General features: G+C 41.5%; 1 protein-coding gene across 2 annotated transcripts; it reads right to left on the bottom strand.

Annotated features, from left to right (window-relative positions):
• Nucleotides 1-168: 168 nt before the first annotated feature.
• Nucleotides 169-15,997, bottom strand: Actl6a (actin like 6A). 2 transcript variants are annotated; one of them, XM_028763103.1, is made up of 14 exons: nucleotides 15,663-15,997; nucleotides 12,574-12,650; nucleotides 12,269-12,443; nucleotides 11,241-11,341; nucleotides 10,412-10,509; nucleotides 8,321-8,415; nucleotides 7,969-8,075; nucleotides 7,793-7,882; nucleotides 6,389-6,450; nucleotides 6,054-6,168; nucleotides 5,845-5,925; nucleotides 4,320-4,415; nucleotides 1,840-1,926; nucleotides 169-619 (listed from the first exon to the last, which is right to left on the bottom strand). In XM_028763103.1, the coding sequence occupies exons 1-14, from the start codon at nucleotides 15,685-15,687 to the stop codon at nucleotides 539-541; spliced, it is 1,290 nt and encodes a 429-aa protein (XP_028618936.1). In that variant the 5' UTR covers nucleotides 15,688-15,997; the 3' UTR covers nucleotides 169-538. The 2 variants fall into 2 exon arrangements, with proteins under 2 accessions (XP_028618936.1, XP_028618939.1); XM_028763106.1 differs by lacking the exon at nucleotides 15,663-15,997 and adding an exon at nucleotides 15,197-15,237.
• Between the last annotated feature and the right edge of the window lie 1,361 nt (nucleotides 15,998-17,358).

Raw genomic sequence — 17,358 nt, 5'->3', positions numbered from 1 at the left:
AACTAGTGTGGCGCAGATTTACATGCAGCTGATATACCCATGCATAATTTTGTTAGCATGAAAGGGATGTGGACACTGGTAGTGAAACAGCGATTGCTTTCCCCCTTATCAAGGAATGGTAAAAGCAGCACTGACAGCAGCAAGTCACAACAGACAAATCCAGAACCCTTCTAGGACAGTAGTGATTTTTTATTTAGTTTTGTAAGCCTAAGGTAAAAAGCATAGGCAGTAACTTTTACTAGTCAATAAAGAGTAATTCCACCAACTCAAAGGAGAGCTGGAAAGTACTTCCTGAAAGCAAAATATTTAGAGAAAATAGACATTCATACAAAATTATAAAATGCCTGTAATAAGAATAAGTGCATTTCAAGAAAAGCACAAACTCATTTAATTTATAGAGCCAGTTAAAGCCTTAAAAAATTTAAGTGGAAATTGAAATATGCAAACATGTATAAACATTCTACAAAAGATGGTCATCTTTTCCTGAGTGTTCTAAAGCTACAGACGTGAGGTGACGGGCAGCAGGCAGGTGGAGCCCTCAAGGGCATTTTCTTTCTACACACTGCTTCCCTCCTTCTTCATATTCCTGTTTGGAAATCCACATCTGTTGAAAGGTGCCCTGTAGATGGAAAGAAGCACTGCATAATTATGCCTCAGTTTTTATGAGAACGGGGTGCTTTTTACTCATAATGTCCTTAACTCTGCTAAACTATTAAACTCCCTCCACCAAAAATAGTACTGCCCCGTATTCCTTCTGCCTTCCTCTGAGACAGCCCAGACATTGTTTAGGCTGGCCTTACAGGTCTAAAAGAACACCAAGCCCCTCTATCCCTGTTACATCAAAAAGAAATTAGAAAATGGCTGGCAAAGGCACAAGGAAGGCTCGTTAAGGCAGTAGTGGAACCTCTTAGTGGGCACACGCCAGTTACTTCAGGTCCTCTGAGGGGAAAATGGAAACCCTGTATCTCACACACTCCCAATTCAAGGTAGACTCCTGGTTAGACTAAGCACAGTGATCTCACTGGCCCTGATTACACAGCCAGCTCCTGACAGCCTTACCAGAAGTTGGGAAACAACTGAACTCAAGAAGAAATGACTCATCAATAAATGTAGTGCAAGCCTGCCCAGGGCCAAGACGTATTAACAAACAGAACAGCTCCCACTGAAGGGAAAGTCAGTGGCGAGTGACAATGCATCTGATGATGCATCTGATGTATCCGACAGAGCCAACTGCAATGGTGCGGACCTACTGTCCCAGCACTCGAGGCTGAGGCAAGAAGACTCCAAGGTGGAGCCAACCTGAGGTTGCTGGAGTTGGGAGTAGGGTTGGGAGTCATTTTTATAGGTAAATGGTTTTAAGCAGATATTCCTACTAGGTCCCCACTCATCTGTCAGTTTTAAATGCAAAGATCAATGAAGCACTGAAATCATTCTTAATATTTTTACTAACTAGTATTTTCAATGCTATATTTAGGCCAAATGAGAATCTTTTGTTTTTAAGTTAAAATTTCTGCTTATACTGAAAGTTTATACGACTCAAAATTGTAATAGTCAACCATTACCAGAAAACCCAGAGTGATGTTCTAGAGGGAAAAAAAATAATAATTGGGGAGAGTTACTTGTAGTACTAAAGAGATTTTTTTTTTCAGTACAGAATAAATATTAAAAGCATTCTTGAGCCCCAACAAAAAGAACCAGAAACGATGTAATAAATTATTCAGAGAAAAATAGTGCACTGTCGTATGATAAAACGTTCTTTATAAACTGCTGCACACAATCTCATTCTCAACAGCTCCTCTCTCAAACCAGAGTCTGTGTCAGTGGAATCTCTCTACTAACCAAAGATGCTAGGATGGAGCCACCAATCCATGAGCTGAACCTCCGTTCCACCGTTGTGTTGTTGGCAATCAATTTCAACCGCATACTCTACAACAGACAAAGCAGGATATTGGGATAGCCACAACTTCCAACCTGGGAATTCAGTACTGAAAACCCTCTATTGCCACAGTAGAACATGTACTTGGGACACAGATAGGCAGATCTCTTAGTTCCAAGCCAGTGTGTTCTACATAGTGAGTTAGGTCAGATAGGGCTACAACAGCATCCATATCTCATACTCACCCTGTCTTTCTCACACACGTAACACACAGAAAAAAAGTTTCACATGGTGTCAAGTAGCTAAGCTAATAGTTGGCATAAGTTAGGCTACGTTTCAGGAAAGGTCTTAGCGAATATAGGGTAAGAAAATAAACTATATGACTCAGAGAACTGGATAAATACAAGCAACACCACACCAGGTAGGAAGGCACACTGGACTGGAAATCCTGAAACCCATGCTCTAACTTTTGCTGTCAGCAAACATGTTCAATATCCTCAGCATGATACTCCCCTCAAAGTTTTCATTCCTGCAGCAGTAGAGACATTACACAGAGCTTGGAGTATCCTGCACTAACAGCTCTATTAAACATGTTTTATGATGTTCTTTGAGTCACTAACACTTACTTTGTAATCTCATTTACAGACAGAATTTATATGTGTACATAATTTCTTACACAACCGTTAAATATAACAAATTAACAAAGCAACAAAAACTTGAAAACTTGCATAGTACAAGGACAGCACTTAAATTCATGCACATACTTCCGAAGGCACCACCCTAGGTGCTTCATCCATTTTCATTTAAGTGTCCCACCCCCCAACCCCCAGAGGTCCCACCATCGCAACTCTTCCCAATCTAAATGCCAGACCACAGGTGACTTTTGATTCATACTGCCTGTCATCCAAATTCGTACTTCTGCTCAGCAGAGTGGCTCATGTCTACAACCCCAGAACCCAGGCTAAAGTAGGCAGAATGCTGAGTAAACTAGCCTGGTCTACAATGGGACAACATATGCCCCATCTCAAGAAACTAAAACCTTAGTGCCTCTGGCCCTGAACTTGGGATCTTCCTGCCTCAGCCTCCCGGTACCTGGGATAACAGGTTTGTACCATACCTGGGCTCAATACTATATTCATGTCACTTTCTTTATTTAGGGTCTTTTCCCTTCTTCCTTATGAATCTGCCTCTGGGAATCATTTTCAAGGTGTCCAAACAGGCACTCTATACAACATAAATGTAGACTACCTTCACAGTGCATTAACGTGTGGGGACATACAGCCCAGAACCAGAGAAGTGCTAATATGGGTGTCTGTTCTAGAAAGGAACTTTTCTCAAGACAGTTTTCTTAATTTGAATTACTCCCTAAAGGACAAAAGTTTCTAAATTACTCTTGGGGGGGGAGCTTAAGAATTTTAATTATGTATATGTATATGCCTGTGTGAGCCTATGTGCACATGAGTGCAGGTGCCTCAAGCAGCCAGAGAGGGCACTGGAGCCCATGGAACTGTAGTTACAGGGGGTATGACCAGCCCAATGTAGGTTCTAGAACTCAGGTCCCCTACAAGAACAGTTCATGCAGGGAAGGCTGCTTAATGCCAGCCCCTAATTCCTCAGCAGACCTTGGACCATTCAAGCCTGTAGTTCTATTTGTCGGGTTTCTATGAAGTCCAATGGCCAGAACTTCTACTGCAGGTTCTCCTACACCAGTGGTTCTAACCTCCTTGAATCCTTCGGGGAGTTGAATGATGCTTTCACAGGGGTCACATTTAGATATCCTTTGTATCAGGTACTTACATTATGATTCATAATAGCAAAATTATAGCTATGAATTCTGTGGTGGTCACAACATGAGGAATTGTATTAAAGGGTCACAGCATTAGGAAGGCTGAGAACCACTGTCCCAGACTATCATCTCCAACTGTGCAGTATACTGTCAATCATGGAAGTGTATCAACACCCAAATAGCACTTCTAACTATAAACATACAGTGTATGTAACATCAGCAGCCAAAACAGACAGTTTCTACAGAAACACTTAGCACCCTTTACACATATTATATCTGGTATTATTAATACAAATGTAAATTACCCCTCCAGATTTTCTTCTCCTTTAAAAATTAGCACCATATGCCCTGTGAGTGTATATGTGTGTTCATGTATGCACACTTATATGTGAATGTGTATATGGAAAATAATCTGGAGAGAGATAAAAGATACCTAATTTGACCTCTGGCCTCCAGATAGATGTATATGGGTTAATGTACACAGCACACACAAACATTTAAAAGATTCAAGTAACAGAAGAGGAACCAATAAGTGTTATGTAGGACAAATAGATTATTAATAGATAATACTCATATTGTAAAGGCACACAATTCTCTATTAAATTCTAGTCGGTGAGAATGGACTCAACTAAATAACACAAAAACAGAAAAACTTACTGGCGGAGTTTTCTGAGAAAGCTCTCTATTTAACCTGTCAGTGAAACTCTGTATTAGTGTGTTTCCTCCTGCTACGATCACACTGCCATAGAGACCCTAGGAGAGAAACAGAATCATTTCCAGATGTTTCCAACAACCCTATAGTATCGTTAGGTGCTGGGAATTGGATCCAGCTACTAACTTCATTGTTTTTCCATTTATTTATTTTGTGTGTATGTAAGCATGCCACAGCTTATGTGTGGAAATCAGAAGTCACTTTTGAGAGTTGATTCTTTTTCCAGCATGTGGATTCTGGGAATCTAATTCAGGTTATCAGGCTGAATGCAATCTCCTGGCCATCTTGCCAGCCCAGAGCCACTAATGTAAAACAATTACTGTTAAACTCATAATTCTTATTGGCAGACAGCTACTAATATTAGAGGTACATTTTATATTGATATTTATCTTTGTTCATCTGAAAGTCATAATATTTTAAATTAGACAAAACTGTTTTATGATCATGACAGATATTGATACTCTTTGGAAACATTCCTGAACAAAATGCTTTCTCTTTTGTAGGAATATTGCAACTTTTTTAGAACACAGGCTGAACCTCCCAAATAAAAACAACTTCATACTCATAGGGAATGTATTTACTTCTACTTTGCATGTATCTATCAAAATGTCAATGTCAGTCTGCCTGTTTAACTGGCTATGTTCTTCGTTTTAAAACCTACCCCAAGCATCTAAGTCATCTACATTTCAAAACAGAAAATGCAAAAATTGGGCCCCATCTGCTAACATTAAAGAAATAGAAAATGATCTCAATAAAAAGTCCCACTCTGCAAATGTATTTAATTCTCTGCCCTTAAGTGACCTTGCACAAAAAAAAAGAAATACCAACACTTAGAGCAGAGAATTAGCTCGGTGGGCTACAGGTGCTCGGTACGTACATTTTGACATGAGTTTGATCCCTGGAATCCACGTAAAGGTATAATGACACTCAACTCCACAAAATTGTGCCTCCATATACAAAACACACATGCACGCACACACACCAAAAAAAAAAAAAAAAAGAAAGAAAAAGGTAAAAGACACTATCACTCCCACTGTCCTAGAAGTGGTACAGGCTGCTAAGTGACTTGAAGGAAACCGTTCTCACGGTCACCCGACAGCCTCGTGTGAGTATGGTGTTTATACACTCGCATCTATTCACACCATACTTTAAACAAATTAACTCGAAAACCAAGATAGTATGTGGGTTGTAAACTAAGTGGATTATGAAATAAATCTACAGCTTAATAAATTATAATACAGATGACTATATTATGTAATCAAGTCTATATAGTATCGACAGTTCAAAATTTGACATAGCAGAACAAACACAAAAATCATCTAATATAAGTCATGTAGAAGCTGCACATTTAAGCCACATTTTTCTACAAACCACAAGTCAAGAAAAATCACCAATTTCTATGAATCTTGACTTTCTACATTTTAGGAAATCTGGAGTAGCAATGACAGTAACAAGTAGACTGGCACTTACTGGTCTGATGTCAATGTCACACATTCCAACACTGGTTGTGACAACATGACTGACTCCCAGCATTGTGTTCCCAGATAGCCCCTAGAACAAGAATGTAAGTGTTCACATGGAAAATCCCCATTGGCAAGTTTAGTCTTATTTAGGCTTTTTAATCCCATAAATTCTCTACACAGGAAAAGCCACACCAATTCTGAAATTAGCTTTCACACCTTTACATTGGAAGGGTCAAATAATCCTTCAGGAATTTTCAGCCGCTCTGCACCAAAATCACAGTTGTAACCATTGGGGAATTCGTAGTGAACAGTTGGCATCTGTGCAGCCACTCTACAAACATAAACAGTATTTCACAGAAAGCAAAACAACCCTGTTCAAAATTATAATCCACTTAAAACAGCTACCAATCTCTGAGAAATTAGAGTACAAATACCTAAGGGCAGTATTCAAAATATACTTTATGTTTTCAAGCTAACACATTCCACAACCCTTTAATATTTAAACAAACAAAAGTCCTGACTTCTGAAGTACAGTTAGAGAGAAAACATACTGTTCGTCATAGGTGGAGTCTGACACCTGAAGAACGGAAGCTTGAAAATCTTGGATGACACACTGTGGACAGAGAGAAGTTAAGAATCAGGTTGGAATCTGCCTCTGTAATGTGCACCTTATGTGACAGTCTAGAGAATGACATCAGAGCACTTTCTCATGGTTGAATCATTTGAAGAGGGTAACTCTTCTAAAGACTGGGCATCAACATACCTAATTCTATAGTGGGAATTTACAATTTATAGCATAAATTAAATTCAGTTTTACGCAAGTTATTTCAGTTACACTACTTTTGGGACAATAACAAGAGATTAAAAACAACCAGGAACCTGCACCACTCCCCAACCAGTTTCAGAACATCATTCTTTTCCTTAAAAGTAAGCTGATTTATTACCTATCTATCTTTGATTTTTACCTATCTTTTGTTTTTATCTATCTATCCATCTATCTTTGGTATCTATGTATCTATGTATCTATGTATCTATCTATCTATCTATCTATCTTTGGTTTTTTGATTCAGGGTTTCTCTATGTATCCCTGGCTGTCCTAGAACTCACACTGTAGACCAAGCTAACCTCCAACTCAGACATCCAAATGCTTCTACCTCCTAAGCTCTGGGATTGAAGGTGTGTGCCACCACCACCCAGTAACTTGATTTTCTCACCTGAATATGACATGCAGACATGTCATCTCATAGAAATTTCTAGTGACTGCTGTGAAATGAACATGGGCTGCAGGTTGATGTGGGAAAACCTTTTCTGGTATCTATATAGACTCATTAATCCAAGTATTTTCCATGTTCTAACACACACAACTTTGAGTGCAACATGCTCTCAGGATACACTAAGTCAAGTATGTCTTTCATATCCTTTTACTATTAGAAATTAGTATGTATCTATGAGATGGCAATGTACTGACCTCTCACCTACATAGGTCTACACAGTCAGACAGACTTTCCCCAGAGTCTCACTGGCCCATTGCTAGAGCAGTCACACACATTTTCATGTCTGATAAATGCTAGGGAAGAAATCACACCTAAGCTATACTAAGTTCTACACAAACTGAAACCATTTTCTCAACAACAACAGTATAAAATAAAATAAAATAAATAAAATAGCATGCTTGCTTCTATCCTAAAGCCAAAGCCTCCACCACGTCTTCACCCTGCTCTGTAGCAGTTTATGTGTAGGCACTGTTTCAATAGTATGGAAAGTGCTCCCCACCCCTAAGCTATTTGTCAGATACTTAAAAAAAATAATAAATAAATAAATAACATGGCTGTTTCTGCCCAATCCAGAGGCAGCCCAATTGTCCCTCCAGGGTAATAAATCTCTGTGTTGTTAAAACAAAACAAAACAAAACAAATCCCTGGACTCAACACTTTAAGACAGTAAGGATTACTTACATTGCACATGTAATTGTGCCAAGACCTTGTAACCTGGGGCAGTTTCTCTTTTCTTTTCCAGTTGGCTGGAGAGCCTTCTCGAACAGCCTCCTGAGAACATCAAGAGCACATCTAAGAGACTTCACAACACACGAGAGGAGGCAAAGGCAGGCCCATCCCCATCACATGCTGCTTACTTTTGATGCAATCATGTAAGGAGGAATGAGCTCTATGTTCATCTCCTGGAAGAGTTCTCTGCACTGCATGGTAATGAAGTCTCCAGCCAGAGGGGATTTCACAATGCCTGAGAACCAAAGCAAACAAGGCTGAAGGAGCCCACAGTCTCAATTCTTTGGAACTGTGAATATATTTACACAGGAATAGGTTTCTTTTAGTAGATAAAGTAAACTATCATTCCAAAGAGGAAAGCCATGCATTTGAAACATATTACTTGGGAACAGATGTGCTCCAATAAAATTCCTGGTCTGTCTTCACTATCTGTGTCCTCAAGACCCAGAAAGTCACCATGTGCCCCCATTAAGCAGTTACCTTGTTGAAGGACATAGCCATCATGGACTGGAATCGCAGTGGTGTGGGTAGCTCCACTGTCCAAAATCAGCCCAGTAGAACGCCCATTAGCAAATCTAGTTTAAAGCATTAAGGAAAATAAACTATCAACGCTCCTTGGATAGTAGTGATTATGAAAGGCTGCTGGCTCTTGTAATGTTTAAGCCAGTTTATTAACCATATGTTATCATTTACATGTGTCAAAGCATGTCTATGGATAAAAACTGGTGTCAATAATTACTCTGTCTTGAAAAAACCTTACACAGGTAGGAATCCCAGAACGGTTTCTACACAGAACCCTTCTGTAATTAAGCTGCTTAAAATGAGCGTATCGAACCCCTCTACAATTGATCAAAAAGCTTACAATCAATTGAGACATTTTTAACAACATTTATAAAAACTTGACAAGGGAGGCTGTGACACCTCAGGTGGAGAGTTCTGGTGGACCACTGCAGGCATGGCAGCTAGGTGGCAGTTCCTGCCCCTACCCCAGTACGCCAGACAAGCAACTCCAGGTGGATCAATAGCTGGTGACAGAGCAGCTCCTACTTCCCTCAGCTGCATGCTACAGGCCTATATGTAAGCTCACTGAGCTGTTCACCGGTAGCTCAATTACCTGCTGAACATTTATGATGTCCCAAGTCTGGCACATACTCACATTTCAAAAGAGGTAAAGTACAGAGAAATGGGCGGGGAGAAGGACATAACAAAGCTGCCACTGACATTCCTTAAAAGTAGAAGACACACACAAGCCATCTCTACCCTGAAGGGTATCTTGTTTAGAAAAACAGAGGTCAGTTTATCTGCAAAAAGAAAAGCTTGGGATGTCCTGGAAAGATAAGAAAAGCCCATCCACCCAACCTGTTCCTGGCCCCCAGGTTCCTCCAACAAAAACCCGGGGAGAATGTGGACGGACGAGGAACAAGCAGGAAATATAAGAAGCACAAGAACATGGTAAGCCACAACTACAGACAATCAACAGAGCTCCACGTAGGGCAGAGAAGGGTCACAGAGAACCATGCTGACTCAACACAGAATGACTTTACAAAGATTTCACAAGTGCCAGTGACCTGCAGAAAGGGGAGAATCTGCTAGCTACACGTCAGACAAAGGATTACTATTTAGAATACTTATCTAACTCAGAAAACTAGACTAAAAAGAAAAGCAACCCAATCAAAATATAGCCCAATGAAATAAATACATAGCTCTTAAAAGATGAATTACCAATGGCCAATAAACATGAGAAAAGGCTCAACACCTTTAAAGCTATCATGAAAATACAAATTAAAACCACAATGAGATTTCATCTTACCCTAATCAGATTGGCTGTCCACCAAAAGAACAGACAACAGAAGCCAGTGAGACCTCACTGCTGGTGGTCATGGAAATCAGTCCAGCTACTATGAAATCAGTAAAAAGGATCCTCAAAAAATTAAACTTAGTACTCAGGATCCAGTCAGACCTACTAAATCTATGGCAAAAGAAGGAAGTCAGTGCAGCCCAGGCAACGCCTGCACACCATGCTCATCACAGCACTGCTTGTAACAGTCAAGTCACAAAGTCAGCCCAAGGGTCATTCACATCTGGGGAGAGAATGTGGTGCACTCGCACACTGCCGTTCTGCTTAGCTAGAAGGAAGAAATAATGTTGCCTACTCAGAAACTGCAGATCAAATTAGTGACACGGGAAAACAAACACTGCATGCACAGTATCATCTGCAAATCCAAGAATTTCTTAGATACATTAAAAACGCAGGCATCTGAACACGTGTAGCACTCCCAACCCCAGCCCCCACCACAAAACTGGAAGGCACAGTGGGAGACAGGAAAGAGAGGAGAGTGTATCAGGAGGGGCAAGTGAATCTAAGCACAGGAAGTGGGTGAATATGGTCCAGGTCCGTGATATACTTGAAGAAGACTGTCTTTATGAAACCCAACACTGCACACAATGATTACACACCAAGAACAGAGGGAAAAAAGCTTAAAAAATACTCAAAGAAAGATAAAAAGCTAGAAAACACTTCACTAATGTCTTACACACACTGAGAAAAGCTGTCTCACAGTTTAAGGATACGCCGTCAAAACTGCAGTTTTGCAAAGGAAGAATGCAGGGATGCTGTAGTGCTCAAACATCAACTCTGTCAGCTTCTCTCTCTTTGCCCTGGTGTTCCACTGGAGAAGGGAGAAGGACCCAGGTTATTCGCTGACAGTAATTACAGCATTGACTCATTTCATACTACATTACTGAGGCGTGTTGGCAAAGGAAGCAAGGAAGGAAAGAAGGCAGGAACTTAGTTAACAAGTTCCTTTTTAAAAAAGAATCATAAATTAAACTCTATCATTCAACAGGTAAAAGTGTTAGCTACTATGAATTCTAGAAATAAAGACTTTTCAGACAACAGGAAAATTAAGATTTTAAAAACAAAAGTATTTTTAAATATTAAATCTGGTAACCAAAATCCTAAATATGAGTTTTAAAACACCCAATCATTCCACTTGTAACTGGTATTCACAAAGCCAATTATTTCATTTGCTGAAATGTTATAACTATAATCAAAATTAATCTTTCCCCAAATTTCCAAACTCAAAATATAAATTTAATGACTCTTTAAAAGAAAACAAAGGGTCAGCAAGGTGACTCAGCAGATAAATTCTGCCTTGTCCCCAATGCTGACAACCTTAGTTAGAGCCCTGGGATCCACATGGTGGAGAGGTCTAACACCTTCAAGCTGTTGTCTGACCTCTACATGTGTGCCTGGCATAGGAGGACCTACGTGTGTGTATATACACACATGATAAATTAATAGTAAGTGTATTTTTTTCTAAAAAGAAAATCTTCAAATAAGTGGAAAATAAAGGAGGAAAAAGAACACACACTAGAGACACTAATAAAGAGGTCTCACCGGTGCTTCCGACATAAGAACAGGATGCAGGCTGGCTTCGGATTTGACATGCATCTTGTATGTATGATCCAAAATGGCCTGGAAACTATCCCAGTCTTCAACTAGAACGAAAGAGTCAGAGTCTGAAACAAGGCTTAGCTGATGAATGAATGAATGAGCATCGTCTTAAGACAGAGACTGTTTCTATGACTTACAATTAATATCTCAATATACAGAATCTACTTTGTAACACAGCACTTTACCAAAGATGCCAGTATCATTTTCTGTATATAGAATCTCATTTTGGTTCTTCCAGGTGAGCCTCAGATCTGCCCCAAATATAAGTGGGGTATTTAACAGACACCTAATTCTTGCTAGAGGCCAGGTGGGTGATCAGAAAGGGAAAGAGGACACTAAAAAGCAGCTCATAGGCTAAACACAATTATATCTGGAGCTCATTTCCAGCAGACACTTTCTCCTCTTCTATTACTATCCTGTCTCCAGTGCATCCTCCAGCAGATCCTATACTGTCAGTGAGTCTTTCAGAGGGGCAAAGATGAGCGAGCACACTGCGCCTTATTTCATTTCCCTAGGCCAGCTTTCAGGGACTATTTCAGTGTGCTCCAAAGGAAGACAGCATTCTCTGCCTACCTTTCCTGCAACTGACCTAACCTGCACAATGCTACAGCCATATCTGTAAAGCACTTCAAAGCTATTTCCCTCAGAACTCCCATCTTGTCACACAAGCTGGTGTTTTTCTGCTTTTCTCAGTCTTTTTGGCCAGTTGAATTCCTATCCATGGCTCAAGATTCAGCAGCTACCTCCTTTATGAACTCCCTAATTCCATAGTTTCCACACCCACATAGCTCTTAACCCTGTGCACAGCATACAGTTTTCTGTACATATGCCAAACTCTCCTGACTGAGTTTAAGGGAAAGAAACACTTCTTATACATTTTTGTATTCTCACTAACCAAAATATTACTTTATGGAATTAAAACAAATACTTGCTCCTCTTGTAAGAAGTTGCTATTTGTAGCAAATTCATACCCATGCCGTTCTTGAGTGGTGAAATGGCCTCCATGTTCTCCCTGGGCACTCGGAGGGCATTGGTGTCTATGTAGTAGGTGGGCCCACCCTGCTTGCCTTTGTCACCATCTATCTCCATCATCGTGCTTCCGTCATCTCTCTCCAGCACCACACCAATAGCCGTGGGGAAATCAACCTGGGACGTTAAAACATGTGCTCTCATTAGAGGTTGTTTCCCATGTCATTTTTGCTTTGAGTCTCTACTGGAATTTAACTTTGCACAGATGACCCTTGCCTACCCACGTACTTCTCAGCACTGTTCTTACCTTAGGGCAGTCCTCCCCAGCATAGCCGGCCCTCACTGTATACGATCCAATGTCGAAAACAAGAGCGCCAACTTCATCTGAAGAAATTAAAAGAGAATCCCAGTAAGGGAGACAGAGGCAGACAGGTCTCTGAGTTCCAGGCCAGACTCCTCTACAGAGCTAATTCTGGGAGAGCCAGAACTACACAGAAAAACTCTTGTCTCAACAAAGTAAAGGAAATATTTTATGGATATACAACGAGAATATTTAAAATTTTGTAAAAATCCATTACATTCACACATCATTAGCTAGAATCTAGTTTTTACCATTGTTATTTTGAGACAGGGTCTCTCTATGCAATCTTACTTGTCACAGAATTCACAAAATTCCTGTCTCTGACTCTTAGGTGGATTAAAAGTATGTACCACTATGTCTGACTCGAACCTAGTATTAAACACACCTTCAAGATTTATTAAAATATGGCAAATCATACACTGTTTATCAGTGGAGGTTTAATCAGGAAAGACATGGTACACTGACAGCAGGTAGTAGTTTCCTTACTAAAGGGACTAGTTATAAACATCTATAGTTGAGGTACAGAATGACAAACAAAGGGATGTGCCCTTGTAATCTTTGGAACTAAAGAAATAACAAACTGTTAACAACGTAGAGAGAAGGGTTTTTGTGGGGATAACTGTTGGGAGCTGTGGCATCAGCTGAAATGATGCAGAGAGCTACAGCTGCCTATTCAGGGAGGGAGGACCAAGCTCACAGACTCCAACTTCCAGGAAGACTATAAGCCAGCATCCAAATTAGGACACTTTTAACTTGGGTGAGGAGCACCAGCTTTTAATGATTATACTAGAACAAAAAGCACAGGCAAGAAGTAGTTATTCTATCATCACCAAATCAAAGTTCAAAGCTCAAATCAGAGAGCGAGAAAGCCCAGAGGCCATCTCCACAGGCACAGGAAGGGTGCAGATGGCAGCAAAGAGATCAGGTAGCACAAAACAAAAGAAAACAAACAAACAAAAGGAAAAAAAACACCCAAAACATCTGAGTACCATTTCATCAATTACGAAAAATTATGTTTTGTTTCATGAAATGAAGAAACTCAGCAAAAACACGAGAACTGGAGAGCATGGAGAATCAGAGCATAGAGTGTCATTTACTCTATGTTACTTTATTTACTCTATGTTACTTACTCTAGTGTCATCTACAGGCCAAGTAGAAAGCACTTAATGAAGGTGTCACTTAAATTACATGTTCCAGACATTAGGATATAGTTTAGTGGTGAGAAAAAAAGTTGGCAATCTTTTTCAGTCTAATTCAGAGAAAGGTCGCCATTTATATTTTCAAGTACTTCACCCCAAACAGCAGGCCTCCTAGGATAACGGACTTTGGTTTCTCAGTGCTGGTTTGTCAATGGGGGTCCCCCCCCACCTGAAATTGAAAACATCCTACTTACCTACATTACTCAACTGCTAAGGCCTTAAGAAAAGTTCCTCTATTTCTCTAGTTAAAGCTATATATCACCATAGCCACTCTATGTAGTTTAGTGCTGGCTACAAAGAGGCACCCAAAGAATCAGAGCTATTTAGTTTATACATACTCAGTTTGGAGAAATAAATATTTTAAAAGGAGATGCATATGCAACTGCTTGAATGAAAATGTCTCCTATAGACCCTGATATTTAAACACCTGGGCCCCAGTTGGTGCTGTTTGTGGAGAGCCTTGATGTAGGAAGCTGTCACTGGGGACAGGCTTGGAGTGCAAAGTCCCCGCCATTTCCAGTTTGCTCTCTGCTTCATGTTTGAGGTTGGATATGTGAGCCCAGATTCCTGCTCCTGCCACCATGCCTGCTGCAAGCTGCCATGCCTCCCCATACAGGACGCGTACCCCTCTGGAATCATAAGCTAAAGTAAACTCTTCCTTCTAGAAGTTGCCTTGGTCATTTTTTTTTTTTCACCACAGCAACAGAATGGTGACTAATACACTACGTGAAATGGGTAATTTGCTAACTTCTCTGCCCCAGTTTAATCCGTAAAATGTATTTAAGATTTACCTCATAGGATACTATAACTAAACGCCTTCAATGTTTTAATGTATAAAAGTACTTAGAATAATGCTGACATAGAATAAGAACGAGAAATATTAGCTAATTGTAATTATTACTGTCACACTTCTTGCCAGGAAACATTATAGTTCCTAGAGAAACTGCTACAGTTCATTCTTACAAAACCCTACACATCAGTTAAAACGAGTGGGCACAGATTTACTGACTCAACTACAGATACAAATTTGTCGTGTGAGGATACTATTTAACTCACTATGGGTGCGTGTTACCGGCATACGGCAGAGAAAGGAATGCCTTTGCCTCATCCCAGAAGCTATTTGCTCCCAATTTACAAACAAAGTCTTTAAACTTACAGCTGGTTGTTAAACTCTTCCCAATATTTTCTTCTTCGTTAAAGTGGGAGATAGCAACACCATCTCCTGTCAGTATCCACCCCAGAAAAGGGAAAGAGTCTTTAACTAGTTAACTACTCTTTAAAAAAAAAAAAAGTGCTTGGAAGGCTTGATGTTGTTATCGCCTATCTATAAAAGGCTCCAGCCCAACTGGACAGGGAACAGCAGCCTGTACCTCAACGTTCCGCTCATCTAGGGACCAGGCACACCTAGAACGATGTCCAGTCTGTAGCAGCGGCTGCAGGACCCAGAGCAGAAGCCGCAACACCGGACGCGACTCGCACCCAGGGCCCACCCAAAGAGCCCGAAACCTCTGCGAGCTGCCTGGGACTAACGCGCGGCGGAACCGGTACAGCAAGGGGCCCGGCGTTTGCCATCAGAGTCCAGCCGATCCTGGAGCCCCAGGGGTAAGACACGGCAAGGCCCTTCCTTGAGGCCATCTCGGAACAACAGGACAAGCCGGAAACCTATTGCGCGCGGGCCCTGGCTCCGAAGAGAAGAGGCCGGGGCCCATACGGGGACCGGAAGCACCGGCCAAAGACCGGAAGGGCACGCCGAGGACCGGAGGGAAACGGAAGCGACCAGGGACCGGGCCGGTCGTTCCGGCCCGCACGCCCCGAGGCGCCACTGCGCTCACTCACCTCCGCCGTACACGCCGCCGCTCATGGCTACTGTCGGGCGGGGACTGGCCGAAGACTACTGGGCGGAAGATAACAGCGGCGCGACTCCTCTCGCCGAGAACGCCAGCACCGCAAGCCTGCAACTTCCAACGCCGCCCCCTCCGGCAACAAAGCAGCGGCCGCACGCCCGCTGTACAGCCACTCTTGCTGGTTTCTCTTGTCAACCAATGACAAGGGGCCCGTCTTAGTCTTTAGCCAATCAGAATGTAGCGCTGCTGCATCCCCGCGCGGTTTAGCCGTCTTAGCCAATGGAAGGCAGCCGTGGGGGCGGGGAGAGGGAGAAGCGACGGAAGAAGGGAAGGTGTTGGGGTACGGGCAGGAGGGGGCGGAGCTTCGCGAGCCGGTGAAGTGGGTGGGGCTTCTCGAGCGGGCGATAGGGTGGACTGAGCTTTCACAAGCAGACGGGAGAGTGGGTGGAGCTGCTTCGCGGGAGGATCTGAACTATGCTTCGCGCGCGAATAGAGTAGGAGGAGTTTTAGGTGGGCGGGCGAGTGGGAGGAGCTTCGGGCAGGAATGGGCAGGGTTTCCAGAGTGAGTTAATTAGGTACTGGGAATTAAGAGGCTTGCCTTGGGCCATCAACCGCTCTGGTCCTGAAGTATGGCTGCTTCGCAGGAGCCGTGCGAATTTAGACAGAGAAAGGAGAGTGTCTGCAAGGAATCTGGAATTTGAGTTACCTCCTAGAGATCCCTGGCCTTGGATTGTAATGAATTCGGATTTTTTTTTTAAGCAGAAAAAACTTCAACTAACATTTATACTTGAAAAACAAATGTGTACTACACTTTGAATTAATCAGCAAATCAGATATAATAGGATCCAGCAGTTTTAAAAATGGCTATTTATAATTAGAGATAGTATTTTTTTTCAGCTAGATTCAGATAGCATTTAAAAGTCATGACTTCAGTTTCTTTCATGTCTGTGAAAATCATTCACCAAGCAAGCGGAGCGCCATTCAAGGAAGGACCCGTTTGTAAATATATCCCCAATCTGTGTCTACTGTTCTTAGTCTGCATTTCTATCAGTGTTGTCCAGAACACTGTCTTGTCTTCCCAGAATTACGGCAACAATTTGTCCCTCTGCTTCTCTGGGCTTTAGATAGTTTGGTCCATATAGCAAAAGGCCCAAACCAGTTGTGCACTTCCAAAGCTGAAGTGTAATGTATCTCTAACTGGTAGCAGTACTTAAATTGAAGTGTCTAGGGTCTAGGCACATAGTGGCTACTTGTAACCGTAGGAGAGTTGAATAAAATCTCATCCATTTCTAAGCCACCAAGGTGGCAGAAATTGACCTGTCATAGGATCGGGAATAAGACTAGTAAGAAAACACTTTCCTATTCACTTGACATTATGTACTGTGAGCTAATGATGAAGGTTTGGGTTTGGATTTTTTAGACAAGGTCTCACTGTGTAGGCCAGGCTAGTCTTCAAGCTGTAACCCTCCTGCCTCTGCCTCCTGAGTACTGCAATTATAGGCACATGCCACCTTGTGTATTATGACATTTTAAATAATTTTAAAACATTTTTAAGAATGCTATGACACTCCCATGTCAAGAACCTTAGCTATGTTTTTTATTGGAGCATAGTCCAGCTTATTCACAGCTGTGACTGTGGTTATGTGTTTGGTTAAGCTGTAGAGCTTGTTACTGCCAAGTGCCCTGCT

Source organism: Grammomys surdaster, unplaced genomic scaffold (genome assembly GCF_004785775.1).
Source record: "Grammomys surdaster isolate TR1022 unplaced genomic scaffold, NIH_TR_1.0 62, whole genome shotgun sequence".
Classification (NCBI taxonomy): domain Eukaryota; kingdom Metazoa; phylum Chordata; class Mammalia; order Rodentia; family Muridae; genus Grammomys; species Grammomys surdaster.
The sequence above is the reverse complement of the archived record's forward strand: the minus strand, read 5'-3'. Positions and strand labels throughout refer to the sequence as shown.

Excerpts from the sequence above, each read along its gene's own strand:
- Actl6a (XM_028763103.1), bottom strand. The coding sequence starts at position 15,687 with ATGAGCGGCGGCGTGTACGGCGGAG. Across the intron at positions 7,883-7,968 it reads CTTACATGATTGCATCAAAA|GAGGCTGTTCGAGAAGGCTC; the intron begins GTAAGCAGCATG and ends TGATGTTCTCAG. Across the intron at positions 6,169-6,388 it reads GACTCCACCTATGACGAACA|AGTGGCTGCACAGATGCCAA; the intron begins GTATGTTTTCTC and ends TTATGTTTGTAG.